The sequence below is a fragment of the Barbus barbus genome (assembly GCF_936440315.1).
Source record: "Barbus barbus genome assembly, chromosome: 2".
In the NCBI taxonomy this organism is placed as follows: domain Eukaryota; kingdom Metazoa; phylum Chordata; class Actinopteri; order Cypriniformes; family Cyprinidae; genus Barbus; species Barbus barbus.
The window spans coordinates 43,699,569-43,719,561 of NC_136730.1; the positions used below are offsets into that span (position 1 = coordinate 43,699,569).

At 36.1% G+C, this 19,993-nt stretch overlaps 1 protein-coding gene across 1 annotated transcript in view; it reads right to left on the minus strand.

The window, feature by feature from the left end:
* LOC306881674 (sodium/potassium/calcium exchanger 3) overlaps positions 1-18,062 on the minus strand; it is a gene marked incomplete at both ends in the record, with an annotated part of 35,772 nt that extends 17,710 nt beyond the window's left edge. The window contains 2 exons of the mRNA XM_079435872.1: positions 13,093-13,185; positions 17,969-18,062. Coding sequence (XP_079291998.1) covers positions 13,093-13,185; positions 17,969-18,062 — 187 coding nt within the window. The remainder of the gene's footprint in view (positions 1-13,092; positions 13,186-17,968) is intronic.
* Positions 18,063-19,993: the final 1,931 nt, after the last annotated feature.

Consider the following 19,993-nt stretch of genomic DNA (forward strand, 5'->3'; position numbering starts at 1 on the left):
TTTCAAAACCAATTTAGCTGAAGGTGTGGCGGCATATATGACACCAGAGAGGAATATGATCTTTAATGACAACAGAACTCAATTCTATTTATAGCAGCCCATCACTGAAGCCTCCCGTCTCCACACTCATATGAAATCATACACACTATAGACACACTCTCTAGATTACGTTACCCCAGTAATGTGTGTCTGCCTAAACATGAGTTTTACAAGAGTTTTCTCAACTGGAATCAAAAGTAGAAGATTTTAATCTGAACTCAAATAATTTTCATCAAATTCTCATTAAAGAACAACATTATCTGAGCCTGATCTCTGTGCTTATATGTAGGTATTCATATGAAACTTTGTCATTTGTTAAGTACAATATGGATATACTGACAACATCTAAAACACAAGCAGTATTATGTATATACAGCTACAGAAATGTAAAATATTTCTAAAGCCATTATTTCATATTTGTTAATTGATTGTACGTTTTTAAAAAAACAATTCTTAAACTTATCCTCAAACCTCAACCTCAACAAAACCACTTTTTAAAAAAGTACAATGACATACATAACTTTACTTTGAAAACCCCTCTCCTATATCTTTAAATATTTTTTTATTTTATTATTATTAGTTTTTATTTGTTCCTCACACAGCACAGTCATATAGATTCTGAACATTTCGATTAAAGCCCAAGAATAAAATAGATTACTTTCATGATTATTTCATTGTGCATTTGTGATTCATTTCACAGTTGTTGTTTTTTATCACAGGATATACAGAAAAACAATGTGAGTAATGGTCGAAAGATTACAGGATATTTTTTTCTTTCTTATTTTAAAGTGTAGTCTTATTTGAAATGACTTGGAAACAGAGTCACACAGAAAATATTATAATATTAAATGCTAGGATTTAAAATTAAGTGAATGTGTAGGCTATAATAAACACAACTGAAACAAAATCTCATTGATCATAAATACAACAGAATAAATTGACTAATTCCATTAATGAAATGTCCATAGATTAAACAAGGATTCATAAACATATGTTCATCTGTAAAGTTGTACTTGATTTACAGTTTAGATGCTGTCAATACGTCAGTATTGAACGTTTTAGTGTTTCTGTGAACCACATTTTACGTAAAATAATACTTGACGTTGCTACTATCCACATTAATTTTATAGCTGTTTCTTATGGCAGTGTACATTTGTTTCTTTTAGATATTTTAGAAAAGACAAGTTGAAGTTCTCAGTTGTGTTTCAATAAAGTACCATCTCCTTTGAATCTCCTTGATTCTGAGCAATAACATTTTCCACTAACAAAAGCAAACACATGTACATGAATAATTTTCTTTTTCCTGAATCCTCACATTTCTTGTCTTTTTTCCTTTGCTACCTCACTCTCTCTATCCTCCATCTCCTTTCCTTCCTCTTTTTTGTCATCTTTCCATCCTCTTCTGTAGCCCAGTGTCAAAAGACATGTTTTGGCTCTATGCAAATCTGAATCGCGCTGAAACCCCGTCTCCGATGAACGATGAGCTGCCTCAGCGAAGGCAGTTACTATGGCGACGTCTTCCCTAGGGCAGTAAATTGTTGACGAGCAGCGGCTGGAAGCCAATGGCAACAGAGCGAAAGTGAGAAACTGGGTGGAGGATATATCTTTCCCATGGACTTGATTTAGGAAAAATGGAAAAAAAAAGAGGGACCAAAGAGATGACAAGCAACACAGAAGTGCAACTGCTAAAAATACTCCATTTCCCTCTCCCAGGGGGAACGTCTTGGGGTTCTGTGAGAAAGACGCACAGATAAGACGGTGTTTGACTCCAACAAAAATAGAGAAAGTGTGTAAATCAGATGGCAGAGCAAGTGAACGATTTTAAGACACTCCAAATAACGGAAAATGCTAGGATAATGGGAAAGTTCACACTTGTTCTCTATTTTAGCTTTTTTCCATTTTTTGTAGTCTCAACCTTGTGTACTTACCAACATGTCAGTGCAACATAGGCTCATTGGAAAAATTTGTACAAAATTCCAAAAATGTACCTATAAATAGAAGTTTTCAGCTGAAGTGAACACTAATAACAGTAACAAGCAACACAGTTTATTCCTTTTCACACAAATTATGTTTACAGTGGCAAATTACAGATTAATAAAGACTTATTTTTATGTGGTTTCCTGGACAGTGCTCTGTTATGACCTTTTAGCATGGTGCATGATTTGTAAAGTAACACATTTTGACATTTGCATCAAATAACCAGCTCCATATACAGTATATGGCTTTTCTGATGTAGTAAAATTGCTCATTAGCGCACCCAGTACAGCATTAAACTTGAGACACAAAGCCGCCGGGTGCAAGTCCTGGAAACACAAATCACAATAAAAGCGATCAAAGACTTCTAGAAGCAATCTAAAATTACATGGTTGTTTCAGCAAATGCATTTTTATCTTACATTTGCTTGTGTTAACACTATTGATAGGTTTAACATAAGGTTTAGTGTAGGTGGTGTGTTATTTTCAAACCCTTTAGTGCCACTCACTGGACACTTAATTTACGAACTGTGGTGATACAAACATCAACCAATTTAGTAAAACATTACCGGATTGACGTTCATATGTTTAGGATAAAACCGAACATGCTTTTAGCTAGGGCTGCACGATATATCGAAATGAAATGGCAATTGCGAAAAGGCAAAAGCTTTGATAGTAATGCGTATCTTGTCAGTGAACCAAGGTTCTGTGCTCACTCCAAATACGCCCCGCAGAAGAAATCCAGGAAATCCCTATAGCGGTAGCTGAATAAACTTTTATTGATTCAACATGACTAATAAACACAGGACTATGACAATATATGATTTATCTGAATTGTTATTATATATAATAATGCATCTCACAGAAGGATTTATTTCAAACACTCGACTGACGTTATGAAGTGAGTTTGGAGTAAAAACGTAATTAAATGTGATATTTTCACGTGCTTTCAGATAGAGCAGCATTTACAACATAGAGCCATAGTTCACTGAGAAGCTACGCAAACAGCTGTCATTATCACAGAATGATATCTTCGATTTCATTATCGTGCGATTACATCGTCTGCGATAATGAACGCGGTATTGCGTAGCTTATCAGTGAACTACGGCTCTGTGAAGTAAATGCTGCTCCATCTGAAAGCACATGATGGACATTTACTACTATTCACAGAACCGTCTTTACTGACAAGATGCGCATTACCATCGCATTCGATTAATCATGCAGCCCTACTTTTAGCGCCACCCACTGGACATTTCACTTTGAAAGTGCAGCAAAATGTGCAAGAAGCCATGTAATATAATTTTGCAGAAATGTCGCCACAGGCACGAATTGCATCAATGTGCAAATAAGTCACTGTGACCTTTCATCTCACAGCAACAGACACCTGCTCTGCCTCTTAAATACAAGATGCCAATTCGGGCCTCTTGTTTCCTTTTTTCTTACCAGCTGAAGCCAAGTTTAGCTCCAGTGCAGCTGCGCAAATCAGCAGCCCTCAGCAAATGATTGAAAGCCACTCAAATGATGATGTGTGACAATCCTATGTGACAGTTACTCCTCTATATAAAGTATAGAGTGAAAGACTTCACTATACACTATTAAAAATAAAAGTTCCAAATATTTTAGTGTGATGCAATAGAAGAACGATTTTGGATTCCTCAAAGAACCTTTCAGTTAACAATTACATTTTTTCTTAGTCTGAAGAACCTTTCACCACTATAAACAAACCTTCTGTGAAATGAAAAGGTTCCATGGATGTTAAAGATTCTTCACCGAACCAATGTCACTAAAGAACCTTTATTTTTAAGAGAGAAAGAAAAAAAATAAATAGAGAAAAAGGTATGAACCTATGAGAGAAAAAGTGACAGCATCTGTCCTTCTGTCTGATTGTGTGTCTGCAAGCGTGAGGGACAAACTGCAGAAGAGAATGAGGAGAGAGAGAATGTTATGCTATTGACTTAAAATGGCAGGGTGTCTTGGTGTCCAGCTGGCTTATCAACTGCAAAACACGACCCCACAGTCTACAACAGTAATCCACTAAGGATACCGCATATATGCTAAAAACCTGTGCATCACATACTACAACACGGTTTTTGAGTTAACTAAAGACTAAAAACACTAAACAAAATATTTGTATAAAAAAAAACAAAAAAAAAGCTACATTTCTCACTTTTCATCTTGATATCTTGATGAATTTGGTGTAGTAAAATAATTAAAGCTAAAATAATAAATATTATATAGACATTTAAAAAAAATAAAACGACAAAAACACAGCTAAGATAAAACTTAAATTAAAATGAAATTAAAAAAAATATTCTGGGTTTAATACATAAAGTTTAGCTCAGCTGACAGCATTTGAAGCATAATGTTGATTACCACAACAAATTATCTTGTTTCTCAATCAATCAATCAATCATATATATAATAATCAAATAATCCACACATTTTTGCAGAATAATTAATGTATGTGCTATTATAACGTTTTACATTTACACCTCATCTAAATGATATACATACAGTGTATATATATATATATATATATATATATATAACACACACACACACACACACACACACACGTGTATATATATATATATATATATATATATATATAGTTTAGATGAGGTGTAAATGTAAAATGTTATAATAGCACATACTGTAATTATTCTGCAAAAATTTGTGGATTATTTGAGCTATTTAAATAATGATTTTTCATATAAAGTATTGAATAAATATGATAAATAAAATTGGGTAAAATTAAAACACAAAAAAGGCTGTTACGCATTTTGTTAACATGCAAATTGTCTTGTGGTTGTAGTATTGAAACTGCATTTTAACATTTACTGTATGAATGACCTTCATTCACTTCCACTGTACATGCTTTTAGTACAAGTGATGTACCAAAATAACTAAAACTAAAACTGAACTAAAAATGTATTTAAATCATAATAAACAAAAACTATAAAACATTAGATTAAAAAGCTAAATTACTTAAACTACAATGAAAATAAAAAATAAAAATATTATTCAAAACATTATTAAAAATAAACAGTCTCTTAATGATACTAAAATAGCAACATCTCACACACAGAGATACGCTGAATGATTCAGGAAGGGGAAGTACATATTTAAATTAGCACTGTTTAAATAGCATGTCTCACCTCTATTAATCGGACCTGTGAATTCTGTCAGAGGGGAAAAAAAAAAAAAAAGAAACCAAGTGAGAAAGAAGTGAGAATAAGTGGGAATGGATATCAGGTAGCTTGATCAGAACATGATTTACTAAAGCAGATACGGCTATAGAGTGGCAGAGTATGTGGGTGCAAGTGAGAAAACCTCAGTTAGGTGTAAAATCCAAAAGTTAGGTGTTTTTCAGGTTGCTGCGGAAAATGGCACAAAAATGTTTGTGGCATCATTTTCACCAACTTTTGGAACAGTTTCATTTTTTATTATAATTTAAACTCTTAGAGTCAGAAAAGGAGTCAAAGATTTTAAAGGAATAGTTCAGCCAAATATTCTGTCATCATTTACACAAATTTTGTCACAAATCTGTATGACTTTTTTTTACTTCTGCAGAACACAAAGGAAAGTCAGTGGGGTCCAGTGCTGTTGAGAGATTATATAACATATCTGATGCTAAACTTCCACAATCAGTCTCTATTCATTTATGTTAATTAATATACATGATTAGAGGCAAAGTAGGCAATAGGAGATAGTAGGCAAAGCTACATTGACACCAAAAGGTTGAAATAATATTTGATCCAAATATGTGTAACAGTGTGTACCATACACAAACAAAAATCGACAATGAACTGGAAACAAAGGAACTTACACTCTAAAAAATCCTGGGTTATTTTTTTAACCCAAATGCTGGGTTGAGCCTTTTGGGTCTTTTTTTTTGTTGTTGTTCGGGTGTATTTTTTCAGTGTTTGGGTAGTTTTTGTGTTACTCAGATCCTGGGTCAAATGTAACAACACAATGTTTGGGTAGTTTTTGTGTTACTCAGATCCTGGGTCAGACATAACCCAGCGGTTGAGTTATTTATCGCAGGGATTTTGCGTTCTCTTCAGACGAGAGCAGTTCTAAGTGCCATTCGGCATTTTGTACATGAGACCCTTGCAGTGGTGGATAAGGACCAAGGGCTTCCACTTCACATGATCAAGTTTACGCTGTGATGGTTGTATAAAAGTCACCTGGGAGCCATAAATCTTGCTTATTGATAGGGGATCAAATACTTATTTGACTCTTTAAAATCCAAATCAATTTCTAAAATTTTTTAAATGCGTTTTTCTAGATTTTTTTGTTGTTATTCTGTCTCTCACTGTTAAATGGCCTGCGAGTGAACTGAAGCAAGTAACCTCGTTGAATTGTTTTTAAAACCCAACTCGACACTTCCGGAATGGCTGCCCAAGTCGTGAAATGGGAGGCAAGAGGATTTATTTTTGCGAATGAGAGCTCGCCGAGAGAAGGCGGGGAACTTGCATTTGCATGAGTGAATGAGAGAGTGTGAAGAGGAAATTTGGTCTTTATTGTATGTGGGTCCACTATCACAGCGGTAAAACATTCGGGTACGCACTGTGACCCGCTGGAAATGAAACTCCATTGCTCAGAGGTGCTCGGAGGGATGGAGGATGAAAGAGAGCTGTTTTTCGGGGTGTTCCGGCCGAGGCGAGAACAGAGCCCCTCTCCTTCCTCTCTAGTGCATCAGGAAGTGACGCAGCGCCTGTGACGTCTTCTGAGCCTCCAAAAAAATTTCTGCAAACCCGTCCACAGCGGGGCCAAACGTCTCAGGTTACGCACGCAACAAGAGGCTGCATCGAAAACGCTAGGGGAACGCCACCAGCATGACCGTGCTCTGAATCACATGTGTAATCTGTTCAATGGATGTGCGAGATGTCATAGGCGGGTGACGTCACCGACCCAGAAGCTATAAAAGCACGTGCGGTGGAACCGGCGTCAGCTTCTAGGAATGAAGCAACCGCTCGCAGGAATGCTGGAAGTATGGCCTCGAGACGCAGCGTCTCGTTCCCTTCAGTGAACCATGGTTACATGCGTAACCTGAAACATTCCCTTCCAGGAACATGAGCTGCATCGAAAACCCTAGGGGAACGAGCTGCCTATGCTGCGGAACGGAAGAGCCTGGAGTGGCCTGCATATCTAGGCCATAAAATCTTATGAAGGAAAAGGGCATGGACCATCCCGCAGCGTTGCAGATGTCCTGCATAGGAACACCTGCCAGAAAGGCCTTGGAGGCCGCCATACTTCGGGTGGAGTGAGCCTTGATCCCCAGAGGCGAGGGGAGACCAGATGACTCATAAGCAATGGTAATGGCATCCACGATCTACCGACTAAGGGTCTGTTTAGAGGCAGGCAGACCTCACTTAGGATGACCGAAGCATACCAGCAGTTGGTCCGTCCTTCTCCACAGGGCAGCTCTGTGGACGTATGCGTCCAGTGCTCGCATCGAATACATATTGTATAAGCTTCTATTGGTCGGGCTCCCTGAAGGGGGAGGACTGAAATCCTTTAGCAAGACAGGCCGTGGTGTAGACGAGGGGACTTTAGGGACATACCCTGCTCGAGGGTACAGAAACGCATTGGCCAGACCGGGCGCAAAGTCGAGATAGGAAGGGGCCACTGAGAGGGCCTGTAAATCCCCAACTCTCTTGAGAGAATATATCGCCAGGAGGAAGGTAGTCTTGATAGTTAGAAGGCGATCGGAGATCTCCTCAATAGGCCCGAATGGAGGCCTACAGAGAGTTTCTAACACCATGGCCAAGTCCCACGTGGGGACACGTGAACGTACTGGAGGACTCAGCGCACCGCGGAGGAAACGTGTAACAAGGGGGTGCCTACCCACTATCTGGCCACCGAGAGGGGCGTGGTAGGCCGATAAAGTCGTCACGTAAACCTTCACGGTGGAGTGGGTTAACCCTGCGGAGAGAAGGGCCTGCAAGAACTCCAGCACTGTACCAATCGGGCAGTTAACTGGGTCAAGCTGGCAGTCTCCGCACCATGACATGAAGAGTCTCCACTTCAGGGCGTACAGTTTCCTCGTTGAGGGAGATCTGGATTCTCGTTGATCCTCGTTGCTGAAGTAGAAGGATCTGATGAAATGGCGCTGCGAGACGACTTATATACACGCCGGCTCCACCTTTTCTGGTGGGCTAAATTGCCATTGGTTTGTGCAGCTACATAAACGTGAACAAATCAGGCTTCAGTACAGAGTAAAATAGGAGTTTCCCCATACACAATGTGAAGTGAACGTTCGAAAGGGAACCTCTCATGTCCGATGCTGTATGCATGGCTTGTTAAATACTGAGTGTGAAATAATAAAATGAACTTCGGTGGACTTAAACTTGAAAAATGTTGTGTTCCGCGGTTGACACAATACTTTCTGATGTTTATTTATGATAATTTCATGGGCGTATTAGGGTCATGTTAAATACTGTGCAAATCATATCCAAACTGAAAGCAATTACTTGTACTTATGCCATGTGAGCTTAATGCATCATGTCAGAAGAGGTTACACTCAAGGTATGATTACCACACAGTCAAAAATGATGCAGCATGATTTGTTTTTATTAGACTGCAGTGATTGTGCTTGTCTGTGAGGGATTTTCTAGCCACCTACTCCTTCTGAAATGTACACAAAATATTTGGCCAACGCAAAGAACATCATGTGCAATGATTACTGACATGCCTAAAAATAGCACCTTCCCTTTCCTTCTCATTATTTATTTCCTCCCACCTTTCTCTCTCTCTCTCTCTCTCTCTCGCTGCCTCTGTCTTTTTCATCTAAGCTCCCGCTCTCACACGGCTCTCCACATACACACGCACTCCCAAAATTTAGCATTCAGTTGCCAAGCAACACAAACCTCAAAGGATTCTCGTCTGAAGACAGGGTCTGCCGTCTCGTCCTTTTATAAGGAACAAAAACAATGGCGAGGACGAGAGAGAGACAGAAAAAAGAAATCAATCTCAGACTTATTACATAATCCCCTCTAATTATGGAAGAGCAGTTTAAGGAACTGCACCTATTAAACGTAATATTGCTCAGCTCTCACAGATGAGCAAGATACTGGAGATTTTGCCAGTGGCATTTCATCCAATTGCAGATCTGACATTGAGAGCAGTCATTAACTCAGGGCATTTTTGCTAGCGCTCTTTGAATTGATGAGTTACCTATTATAAGGCAAATGAAACATGATTTAACCTTTAACAACAATGCTAACTTTTTTAATATTAAAACAAAATGTATAAAAACGAAACTTGCAAATTTACACAGCAGTCAGTATTTCATCTTTAAGTCTCACACTTAACGCTCTGATGCTCATTTTTGACCAAAAAATGTTTACTTTTAGTATTTATTATTTTTTAGAATTGTTCTACTTGCTATGTGAATACACGCATACACACACATGCATACACACACACACACACACACACACACACACAAATCATGGACATGATTTGAAAAAGTTAAATGGTCCTGAAAAAATAGTCACACTTGTAGTCTTCAGATTTGCCATTAGCATTGTAAACTAAAGGAAAACGAATTTCACCTAGTGGAAAGGTATGATACTGTGCCTAAACAAAATCTTAATTAAAAGTAATTTTTGTTGCCTCAGATTTGAAACACAAATGATTTAGATTTAGAAATAAAATATAAACTTAAATTTTTTATTTGACTTTACTTTACTATTTTATTGGGTTTTTTTTCAGCAATAATCAGCCTTCTTTAAAGAGACCAAACTTAAGTCTGCGCTCATAAGCATTCAAGATTTATCTTTTTTTTCTATGCTCAAAAAGTGGTTAACAGGTAATAAATGGACTACAGCATAAATATAATTTAGTATCATAAAATCCCCTAAAAAGTAAATAAATTACCCTTTCTACCCTTCACTATAAACCCGTAGTGAATGCTCTCTGTAAGTGCTCTTGGATCAGCTCAATGCTTCTCCTCTCATTTTGACTCGAGAGTGTCAGCTGATTAAGAGCATGCAAGTTCAGTTCAATTCAATCATTTAGACTGATTTGTGAATAATTTTGACCAGCTCAAATAGGACAGCACTAAGGAGAACTAAGAGCTGTTAATGTATGAACACTTGCACATATGTGAGAAAGAAAACTAGTAAATAAATAAGTCTTTATCCGGGGTGTTTCCGAAATGCAACTATGGTCACAAGTTCCGTCGTTACCAATAGAGTTCAGTGGAACTTGCGACCATAGTTAGCTAACGATGCTTTTGAAGTACTGCTAAAAACTAAAATATACTTTCATTTAATTTTTGTTGAAACTTGTATGTTATGTATTTAAATATATTTCTAACTACACATTTGTAATCATAAATATGCAATTAAGTACATTTAAAATATATTAACTTTAAAATATAATATCAAATAGCACATTACAGTTATGATTATAATCAAGCTTTAGTATGTTAGTCCACACATCAAAATAAGTGTACTTCTTTAAAGCATGACAAAAGATTATTAAAACATAATGATTTTAAATGTACAAAAACTTTTGATTTGACATTATTACAAAGGCCACTTTTTAAAAGTATACTTAAGTGTGTTAAGAAACAGTCATGAAAGTGTCTCTCTTTAAAGGGGTCATCGGATGCTAAATTCACTTTTACATGTTGTGTTTACAGATCCACCATATAATAATAAAAATCCACCCAGTGCTTTTTAAGAAATCCCCAATAATAATAATAATCACTTTCTCAGATCAGGCTGTTCTGAAATTCTTGGCAGAATGACGTAGTTCTGCACAAGCCGCTCCTACGACTATTTACTGACACTGGTCTTTTACCCTGAGTGAGCTGTCATCAGTCCGCCATTGTTTCACCGCCGGAGCAGATGTAGACAAGAATGACTCCTAAGCGATTGAGGTGTTTTGTTGTTGGATATAATAATGAAGTCGTCATTTACTCCTGACATCTGAGTGCTTTTATGTTCGCGCAAATCATTTGTAATCCAGCTTCACCTACAGATGAAGTGAGTATAAAGTTTTTTTATGAATCTTTGCAAATCACCTTTCCTAATAATGTGCTAGTTAGCAAGTTCCACGGCTAAAGGTGGCTAAAGTTTACAGCCTCAGAGAACGGCTTGTCGCGCCACGGAAGAGAGGGGCGGGGTCAGCAGAGCTCATTAGCATTTAAGGGGACATGCACCAAAACAGCTTGCTGTAAACAGACAGTCACTTAAGTGGCCTTTTAGTTTATTAATATTATATTATCAGCAAGTGTTTTTTTTAAATATACTTTTAAAATTTGAAGTACACTACAAGTGCACATCCAGTAGAATTAGGTAGGATTATTTTTTTTGCATGTATGCGTATGGGAGTTTAATAATGTGAGTCAATAACTCATGTCATTTTTTCTAACACTCTTTGATTTGACCTGTTCACTGGGTAAATCAGATTCTCTATATCAAAAGATCTAGTTTGATAGTGTTTTGGTTCGCTTTATCCCTGACATCCCGGATTTGAAGTATCTCTAATGCTTGAGTGTACAGCTCTAATTCTGGCAACTAACAGTGCTGTAAGCATCCATTCTGTGGTGTTCACCATTATTTAAACTGTTTGCTGCGCTCACAGATTAAAGCAGGCAGACCATGCTGTGATCTCAGTTCTCAGTACTTTGTCTGCATAATACACAAACTGCAACAGAACTACTATAATAACAACAGAGGTATTTGTCTGAGATCAATGCCTGTAAGTGTTTTCCAGATGAGGCAGTAGAGCGTCTGTTCCTGACATCTGTTTATGTTTGCTGTAGCCTCCTGATATCTCTGGACAGTGTATGTTTTCTCTTCCACCCCTTTTATATGTCCTTTTTTTCTATTTTGCTACAGTAAGTCATACATCTCAGCAACATGTGGCCTCTTCAGACAGAACTCTGCATTCCGAAGGTCAAGCAGACTCTTGTGAAAAAGAAGTACACTTTTTAAAAGAGTACTTCTAATGGAAATAATGTATTTTAAAATAATATACTTAAGTGTAAACTTAATGTAATGTTTTGGACACTTAACTGAGTGTTAATTGCAATTAAATGAAAATGTATTATAGTTTAAAAATGTATATTAAACACACTCAGCTGAACTTTGACCTTTGACTGAGTGATTTTTGACCCACTTAAGTAGGACTTCAATGTAATGTAGTAAATGTAATTTCATAATTACTTCTATTGTCTTTATACATTGCCTTAACGTGCTTCTTTAAAGCACTACAAAATTCTTAAAACAACGATTTAAATATACTTTAAATGTAAAACTTCTAATTTGACATTTTACAAAGTACACTTTTTAAACGGGTACTTAAGTGTGTTAAGTAACACAGTAAACTCTCTTTGCGTCATTTAAGTGGACTTTTATTTCATTAACAGGTTTATGCAGGTTTTATCAAGATGAAATGAAGACTTTTAAAACCTTTTTAAGACCAAGTAAAAAAAAAAAATGAATATATTGAAGGAAACACAAAATAGAGATTATTTTAAAATCGATACACATTTTCTTGAGAATCAAAATGGCATCAGATAAAAAGTATTGTTAAGAATGAAATCTTTAAAATAAAGTGAGTTTATGAATTAAACAAGAACTCAAATTAAACATGCAATTGGGCCCAGAAATACAGTTTTCAAACCACTACAGTTGTTCTTGTTTTAAACTCGATTAAGTTTGTTCAATTTTTAAAGACTTTTTACATTTGCATCTCAAGCAAATTTACCTTGAGTTTAAGGATGTTTAGATTTTTAGACATTTAGTTTTTTTATGCTACAAGTGCACATTCAATACAATGAAGCAGACTTAATTTTCACAAGAGGAGTTTAGAGAAAATACTACATGCTACCATAGTAGCCAAGAGCTACAAACACACACAATTATATTTACTGTGTAAATGTTGTATATCTTTCAAGCAGTGGCCTTTGGGGAAAAAAAATATTTACTCTCACTCTTAGTAGTTTGTAAAAATCACCACAAAACAGTCAGTAAATAGCACACCATAAAATCTTATATATAAATGTGAGATTTAAAATTTTCTGAAATGCAAACACTATAAAACATTTGTTGCCCACCTGCTCTGGGAGTGTCAATTGTTTGATTTTCGACTTCATACTGCAGGACCCTGCGTCTGGGAAAGTCTGTTTCTGGCCACGAAGACTTGATCTCTGAAATGACATGAGAAATTAATATATCTCTACACCTTTCACAACCAAATGTGTACAGAAGTTTACTTCTATATCTGCAAACTGTCACTGCAACAGTCAACAATGTTAATGAAAACATTTACGAATTCATCAGGTAGACCAAAAAAGGTATTTGCGGGCAAGTATGCTTGAGGAAAAACATTCGGCACCAGAAGGCACTTCAAGCTCCACTACGTAAGCGTGCGTCCTGACGCACATACTGTACAACCAGAAACATTTTGTTTAGTTTTCCCTTAGCAGCATGAAAACACAACATTGTGGCAAAGCTATGCAGCTTCCTGTTCTGTTGTTCAGGGCAGCAGAGTTATATATAATATTGTGAGGATACAGTACCTCAAAGATGAAAATGTTTGTCTTGCTGACACATATACAAGTTGCTTTTTAAAATGAATAATTTATCTGCCATAAATTAGTAGATAAATTATGCAGTTCTGTAATTCATGAAAGATTTGACATCATCTTTCTCAAGCTAAATTTAACAACTGAAATCTGAATCTGCTCACCAATGGATGCTCTGTAGTGAATGGGTGCCGTCAGAATGAGAGTCTAAACAGCTGATCACAATAATCCACACCACTCCACAAGTGAAAAGCTACATGTTTTTATAAAACCAAATCCACCATTAAGGCATTTCTAATCTTAGCTTCTGGCTAAACTACAAGTCCTCTATCCATAATATTGCTTTTTCCAGTGAAAAAGTCGTCTCGTGTGAATCAGGAGAGAAATATGCATGGACCAAGCGACATTTACAAGCCAAAACAGCCCAAAAGTGTTTTGTTTTCAAATATGTGGGTGGATTTTGATGTGAGAGGACAACATTGGATGAACTTTTTCACTGGAGGAAGCGTTATAAATGGAATATGAATTTTTAAATTCAAGTTTAAAAGATGGATTTATTTCTTACAAACATGCAGTTTTTCTCTTCTCAAGACATTTACTGATGGACTGGGGTGGTGTGGATTACTTGTGTATTATTATCAGCGGTTTGGACTCTCATTCTGACGGCACCCATTCACTGCAGAGCATCCATTTCTGAGACACTGATGAAATATATATGTGAATCTATGTTTTTCTTTTCTTAATCTTTAAATTCAGTTTACATGGTAAGCATTCAGATATTGTGTCTTTGCAAGCTTTCGGTCCTTCTTACTTTCATTCAAATAAGGATGAGAGCTTTCTCTGCCTAGTTTGGTCATTGCGTGTCCTCCTATAGTTTTGGTCTGAATGTTGTTCTGGATGATAATTGTCTAAAAGCAGACTGGACATGAAAGCAGGTGAAACCAGGTGATTAAGGTTATTTCATTAAAAACTCAGAGGTGATTCTCACTAAAAATGCAAAGATTTCATTATCTGTTTATGTTAAAAATCTGTGATTTTTGAGTTCAAATTGAGACAATAGAGTGTGGTTTAAACTGCCTTAAGATTATGCCATTTCTAATGTGCTTATTACTCTGTTGTTCACAGTCTTATGGAAGCTGTTCTCACCAACTGGTTAAAAAACTGTTTCTTATCAGACTGTCTCTCTTGCTCTCTTTATAGGGGATATTTTTAAAGCTTTCATTTTGTGATGCTATATATGGGTAAAATCAGCTCCTCTGCTGCACTACCGTCCTCTCTGTCATCACAAAACATAAAAATGAAACAACTGATACCACACACGAAGATAAAGCTGGAACAGCTTGTTGTCGTGGATCAGTCTACTGTCAGTGGGTATAAACCTGTGGCTGTTCTTTAGTCAAGATACGTCAAATATCCCAATTATACAAGTACACTTGAGCAGAATAATGTTTGTTTTTTCAACTTGCACACACTGTAGACTGAAAGTGACCATCTGTCTATATATCATTACTGTGCCTTGTGAAAAAGGGATTTATGTGCACTTGAAGTGTACTTAAAATCTTTAAAGTCTATACTTGCAGAAAATACTTATTTTCTGAATGTTATCATCCATAAGTTGTTTCGTATCTCGTAGTGCTTGATTCTACTTTGCTGTATGCTGCCCTGTCTATATAATGTTATTTTACTGTTTCTACTAACTATTGTCTGTCGTCATTGTCCTTCCAGTGCTATTTTTCCTTGTTGCATGTACTTTGTAAAGTGTCCTTGAGCCCTGGACAGGTGCTATATGAATAAAACATATTATTATTATTATATAATATTTATGAAATAAAAGACCACTTAAGTGACATAAAGAAAGACACGTTGATGTTTCTTAACACATTTAAGTACACTTTTAAAAAGTGCACTTTATAATAGCCACATTAAAAGTTTTACTTTAAAGTACGTTTAAACATTAGTTTTAATAATCATTTGTCGTGAAGTACACTTGTTTTGATGTGTTGACTAACATACTAAATTACATGTAAAGCACATGATTATAATTGTAGTGTTTTTAAGTGTACTCAAGTTCTACTTAAGTGAATCAAAAAGCACTCTAAAGCTCAGCTAATTGCATTTAATTTGAATTTTAACAATAATAATTTTTATTGCATTTAACATGCAACAAAAGTGTCCAAAAACATTATATTCAGTTTGCACTTTAGTATATTATTTCCATAATAAATACTATTTTTAACAAGGGCTATCATACTTCAATAGAAAATATGTTAAAGTCATGTAGTTTTATTGGTTTTGCCTAGTTTGAAAGAGTTAGTTTTATTAAAATAAAATGTTAATGTTGTTGTTTTTTTTTAAATGTTGTAACTGATATTGCTATGGAAGCAAACACACAGTTGACGTGTTACTGTATGTCATTGATCATTCTGGTTTAAATAAGTGAATTCAACTGTAGCACTGATGTATAAGTATGTTGCATGATTATTTTCACCCCCAAACTAGTTAAGCATGAATCTCACCCCACAACTGATTGCATTAGACAACTAAATAATGCAGTCAACCTGTCAAGAAAAGTTCATACTCATCAATTAAAAGTTCATACTCACTTAACTTGTTTGAATCGTGCAAAAATATGTTACCAAGTTGACCAAGAAACAAAATGTTAAAATGATTTTTGTAAAATTTCTTGCTTGCCATTGGTTCCTCCAATTATAAAATTAACGCTGTGTCACAAACGCATCTGCTGCAAATAATGTTCATTTAAACAGCCTCAAAAAAGCTCAAGTTCATATGCAAGGCTCATTTATTTCTGAGTGTTTCAAGAGATAAATACTTGATAAAGACTGCACCTCTGAGGTTCCCAAAACCACAAAAGTACTGATCTCTTAATATAAAAATAATACAATTATAGGAACCATATAATTATTGCTTTCACCCATGGTAGGCGAATTTCTAGATTCAGGTTGTTTTGGACACTTTTCAAACCATTAATTCAGCATCATAACTTGATTTAGGTAGGATACTTTATATAGATTGGTCTTTCTTTTCCTTCTCTCTCAGCTTATAATGCAAAATCAGAAATATAGAGTTTTTGTTACTCAACTGGTAGAGCAGACACTACTAATGGCAAAGTCATGGGTTTGCATCATAAAGGAAAATATTTATTATATTCTATCCAATGTGGCATTCAACATGTCCATAATACAGCAGCAATTACATGTTAACTGCAATATATAGGCTTTATATATACTATAGGTTAACTGCATGGGAAAACATCTTTCAGTGGTGCTGTGACGCAGGTGTGAAGGGGGTTTTACTAGCAGGAGAAGCCAGAAGAAGAAGAAGAAGAAGAAGAAGAAAAATCATGTAAAATAGTAATTGCTGCTTTATGAAAACCATTTGTGATCCTGGAGCACAAAAGCAGTCTTAAGTCGCTGGGGTATATTTGTAGCAATAAGCCAATAATACATTGTATGGGTCAAAATTATCCATTTTTCTTTTATGCCAAAAATCATTAGGATATTAAGTAAAAATCATGTTCCATGAAGATATTTTGTAAATTTCCTAAAAAAAAAGAAAAACATCTGGCCCCTTTTAGACTTTAGCACTCTATTCATTTACTAACTGCTTGTTTTCTTTATATATATATGAACACTAGCTTCTGTAATCTCTTTGTATTCTATTTGTTTTCTTTTTATTTATTATACAATTAACAAAAGCAAAAAAAAAGGCCTCTAACGCTGGCTTGCTATATTCTTTTCCTATTCTATCTTTTTTCATTTTATTGTGTAATTTAAAAAACCTTAGCTACATGTTTTGCATTAGGCTAACTGAGACTTGTTATAGCACTTGCATATCATTCTATTGTTGATTTTGATTGCTTCCATTGTCCTCATTTGTAAGCCGCTTTGGATAAAAGCATCTGCTGATTGACTAAATGTAAATGTAATGTAACTTCATTTGAACAACTTTAAAGGCGGTTTTCTCAATATTTAGATGTTTTTGCTCCCTCAGATTCCAGATTTTCAAATAGTTGTATCTCAGCCAAATATTGTCCTATCCTAACAAACCATACATCAATGGAAATATTATTTATTCAGCTTCAGATGATGCATACATCTCAATTTCATGAAATTGACCCTTATGACTGGTTTTGTGGTCCAGGGTCACATTTTGGCAAAATTATTAGGCTATTGTAATTTTTAATGTATAAAAAGACCAACAAAGTATTTAAAATTCATTTATTTTATTTCATTTATGTTTATAAATCAGTATGCTCCTCTTAGGAGCACTGATGCAGAGGCACACAAATGAGATTCTCAAAAAAAAATTGTATGTCACGAACAGAAGGATGAGCAAGGGATGATGGTGTAACAGTAATGAATGTTTTGTCTGTGATTGTCCTAACCTGTCAGCTGCAGGACCTGTGCGAGCCACACAACCGCGAGAAGCCCGACTCCACAGCAGCAGAAGCGCCTGGCGCTCCGTATCACCGGCTTCATCCCGCTCCGTCTGCTCCGCGCCTCGGACTCAGAACATGATCGCCGCTGATTCCTCCTGTTATAAGGCGGGGCTGATAACTACCTTCTGACTGAACTAAACTTTTAGGTTGCCTTGCTTTTCTTCATCACAGCCAACACTGCGCTGTTGCGAACTGTGTAGACGCATCGTTCCGCTAAGCTGTTTTAGATGCGCAGGTATCATCTGCTTCAAATGCGCTCACATGCCACTGGATTTGGAGCGGTCGTTGTAAATGGTACCCTCTTTCTGTCTCTCTCTCATACACACACAAATCACACCGCTGCCACTTGAGGGCGGCTCTTGCCAATAGTCCTGCTGTAATCGCGGACGACCAATAAGAAAACAGGCGGCGAAAGAATCAACATCGTACCCTTACGAGAGTAATTCCCTTAATCATATACACACACATATATATATATATATATATATATTTTTTTTTTTCATGTATTTTCACTCCCGCTCCGTACCGATTTATCGAGCTCAAGAGATTTGAGCAATAGGGACATACTGTACGAGGTTGATATATAATTTTGCATAACTGTGCAAATCCTATTTGGAGAGGAAACAGTCAGCTGGCATCATGTCTGTCATGGAATGGCCTTCCCAATCACCTAACCTCAACCCAATTGAGCTACTATGGAAGGAACTGGACCGTGATGACTGTAAGAAGTGTCCAACCAGTGTGAATCATCTTTGGGCAATCCTTCAGGAGGCTTGGAGTAATATATCAAGCCAATGTTTGAATAAACTGACAGCTCGGATGCCCAGATTATACAGAGCTATAATAGCTGCTAATGGTGGATATTTTGATTAATCAGAAATTTAAGTTTTTTCTATGCCTAAACTGTTTATGTAATAAAATATGTTTTCTTAGTTTGTGTTGTCCCTTATCAGTGCAAAATTATCACAAATTAAAAAGGATTCATGCAAATATTGTCCAAAACCCCACTTTTCTAGGACGTTTCCAAACTTTTGGAGGGCAGTGTATATATATATATATATATATATATACAGTCGTGGTCAGAATTATTGGCACCCTTGGTAAATATGATCAAAGAAGGCTCTGAAAATAAACCTGCATTATTAATCCTTTTGAACTTTATTTTTAAAAAATCACAAAAATCTAACCCTTCATTGAACTAAAATAATTGAAAATGGGGGGAAATATCATTATGAAATAATTGTTTTTCTCAAATACACTTTGGACACAATTATTGGTACCCCTAGAAATTCTTACGAGTAAAATATCTCTGAAGTATATTCCCATTCATATTTACGAGTTTGAGCACTCCAGGGTGATTATGAACATGAAGTTATCTAGCCATGGCTTCCTGTTTCACAGAAATATAAATAGGAGGGAAAACAAAGCCCAAATGCCCTTAATCATCCATCACAATGAGAAAAACCAAAGAATATATTTCTGATGTGGAGCAAAAGTTTTGTAAATTGAGTAAATTGAGTTTCACAAATTAGTGAAGTGGCTTTAAGAAAAGAGCTAGAGCAGTGAAAATTCCCATTTCCACCATCAGGGCAATAATTAAGAATTTCCAATCAACATAAAATGTTATGAATCTGCCTGGAAGAGGACGTGTGTCTATATCGTCCTAATGCATGGTGAGAAGGAGAGTTTGAGTGGCTAAAGACTCTCCAAGAACCACAGCTGGAGAATTGCAGAAAAAAGTTGAGTCTTGGGGTCAGAAAACCTTAAAAAAAATTGTCAAACAGCACCTACATCAGCACATGTTGTTTGGGAGGGATTCAAGAAAAATTCTCCTAGCTCATCCAAAAACAATCTCCAGCATATTCAGTTATCAGACACAACTGGAACTTCAAATGGGAATGGCTTCTATGGTCAGATGAAACTAAAAAATGAGCTTTTAGCCGCAAACACTCAAGATGGGTTTGGTGAACA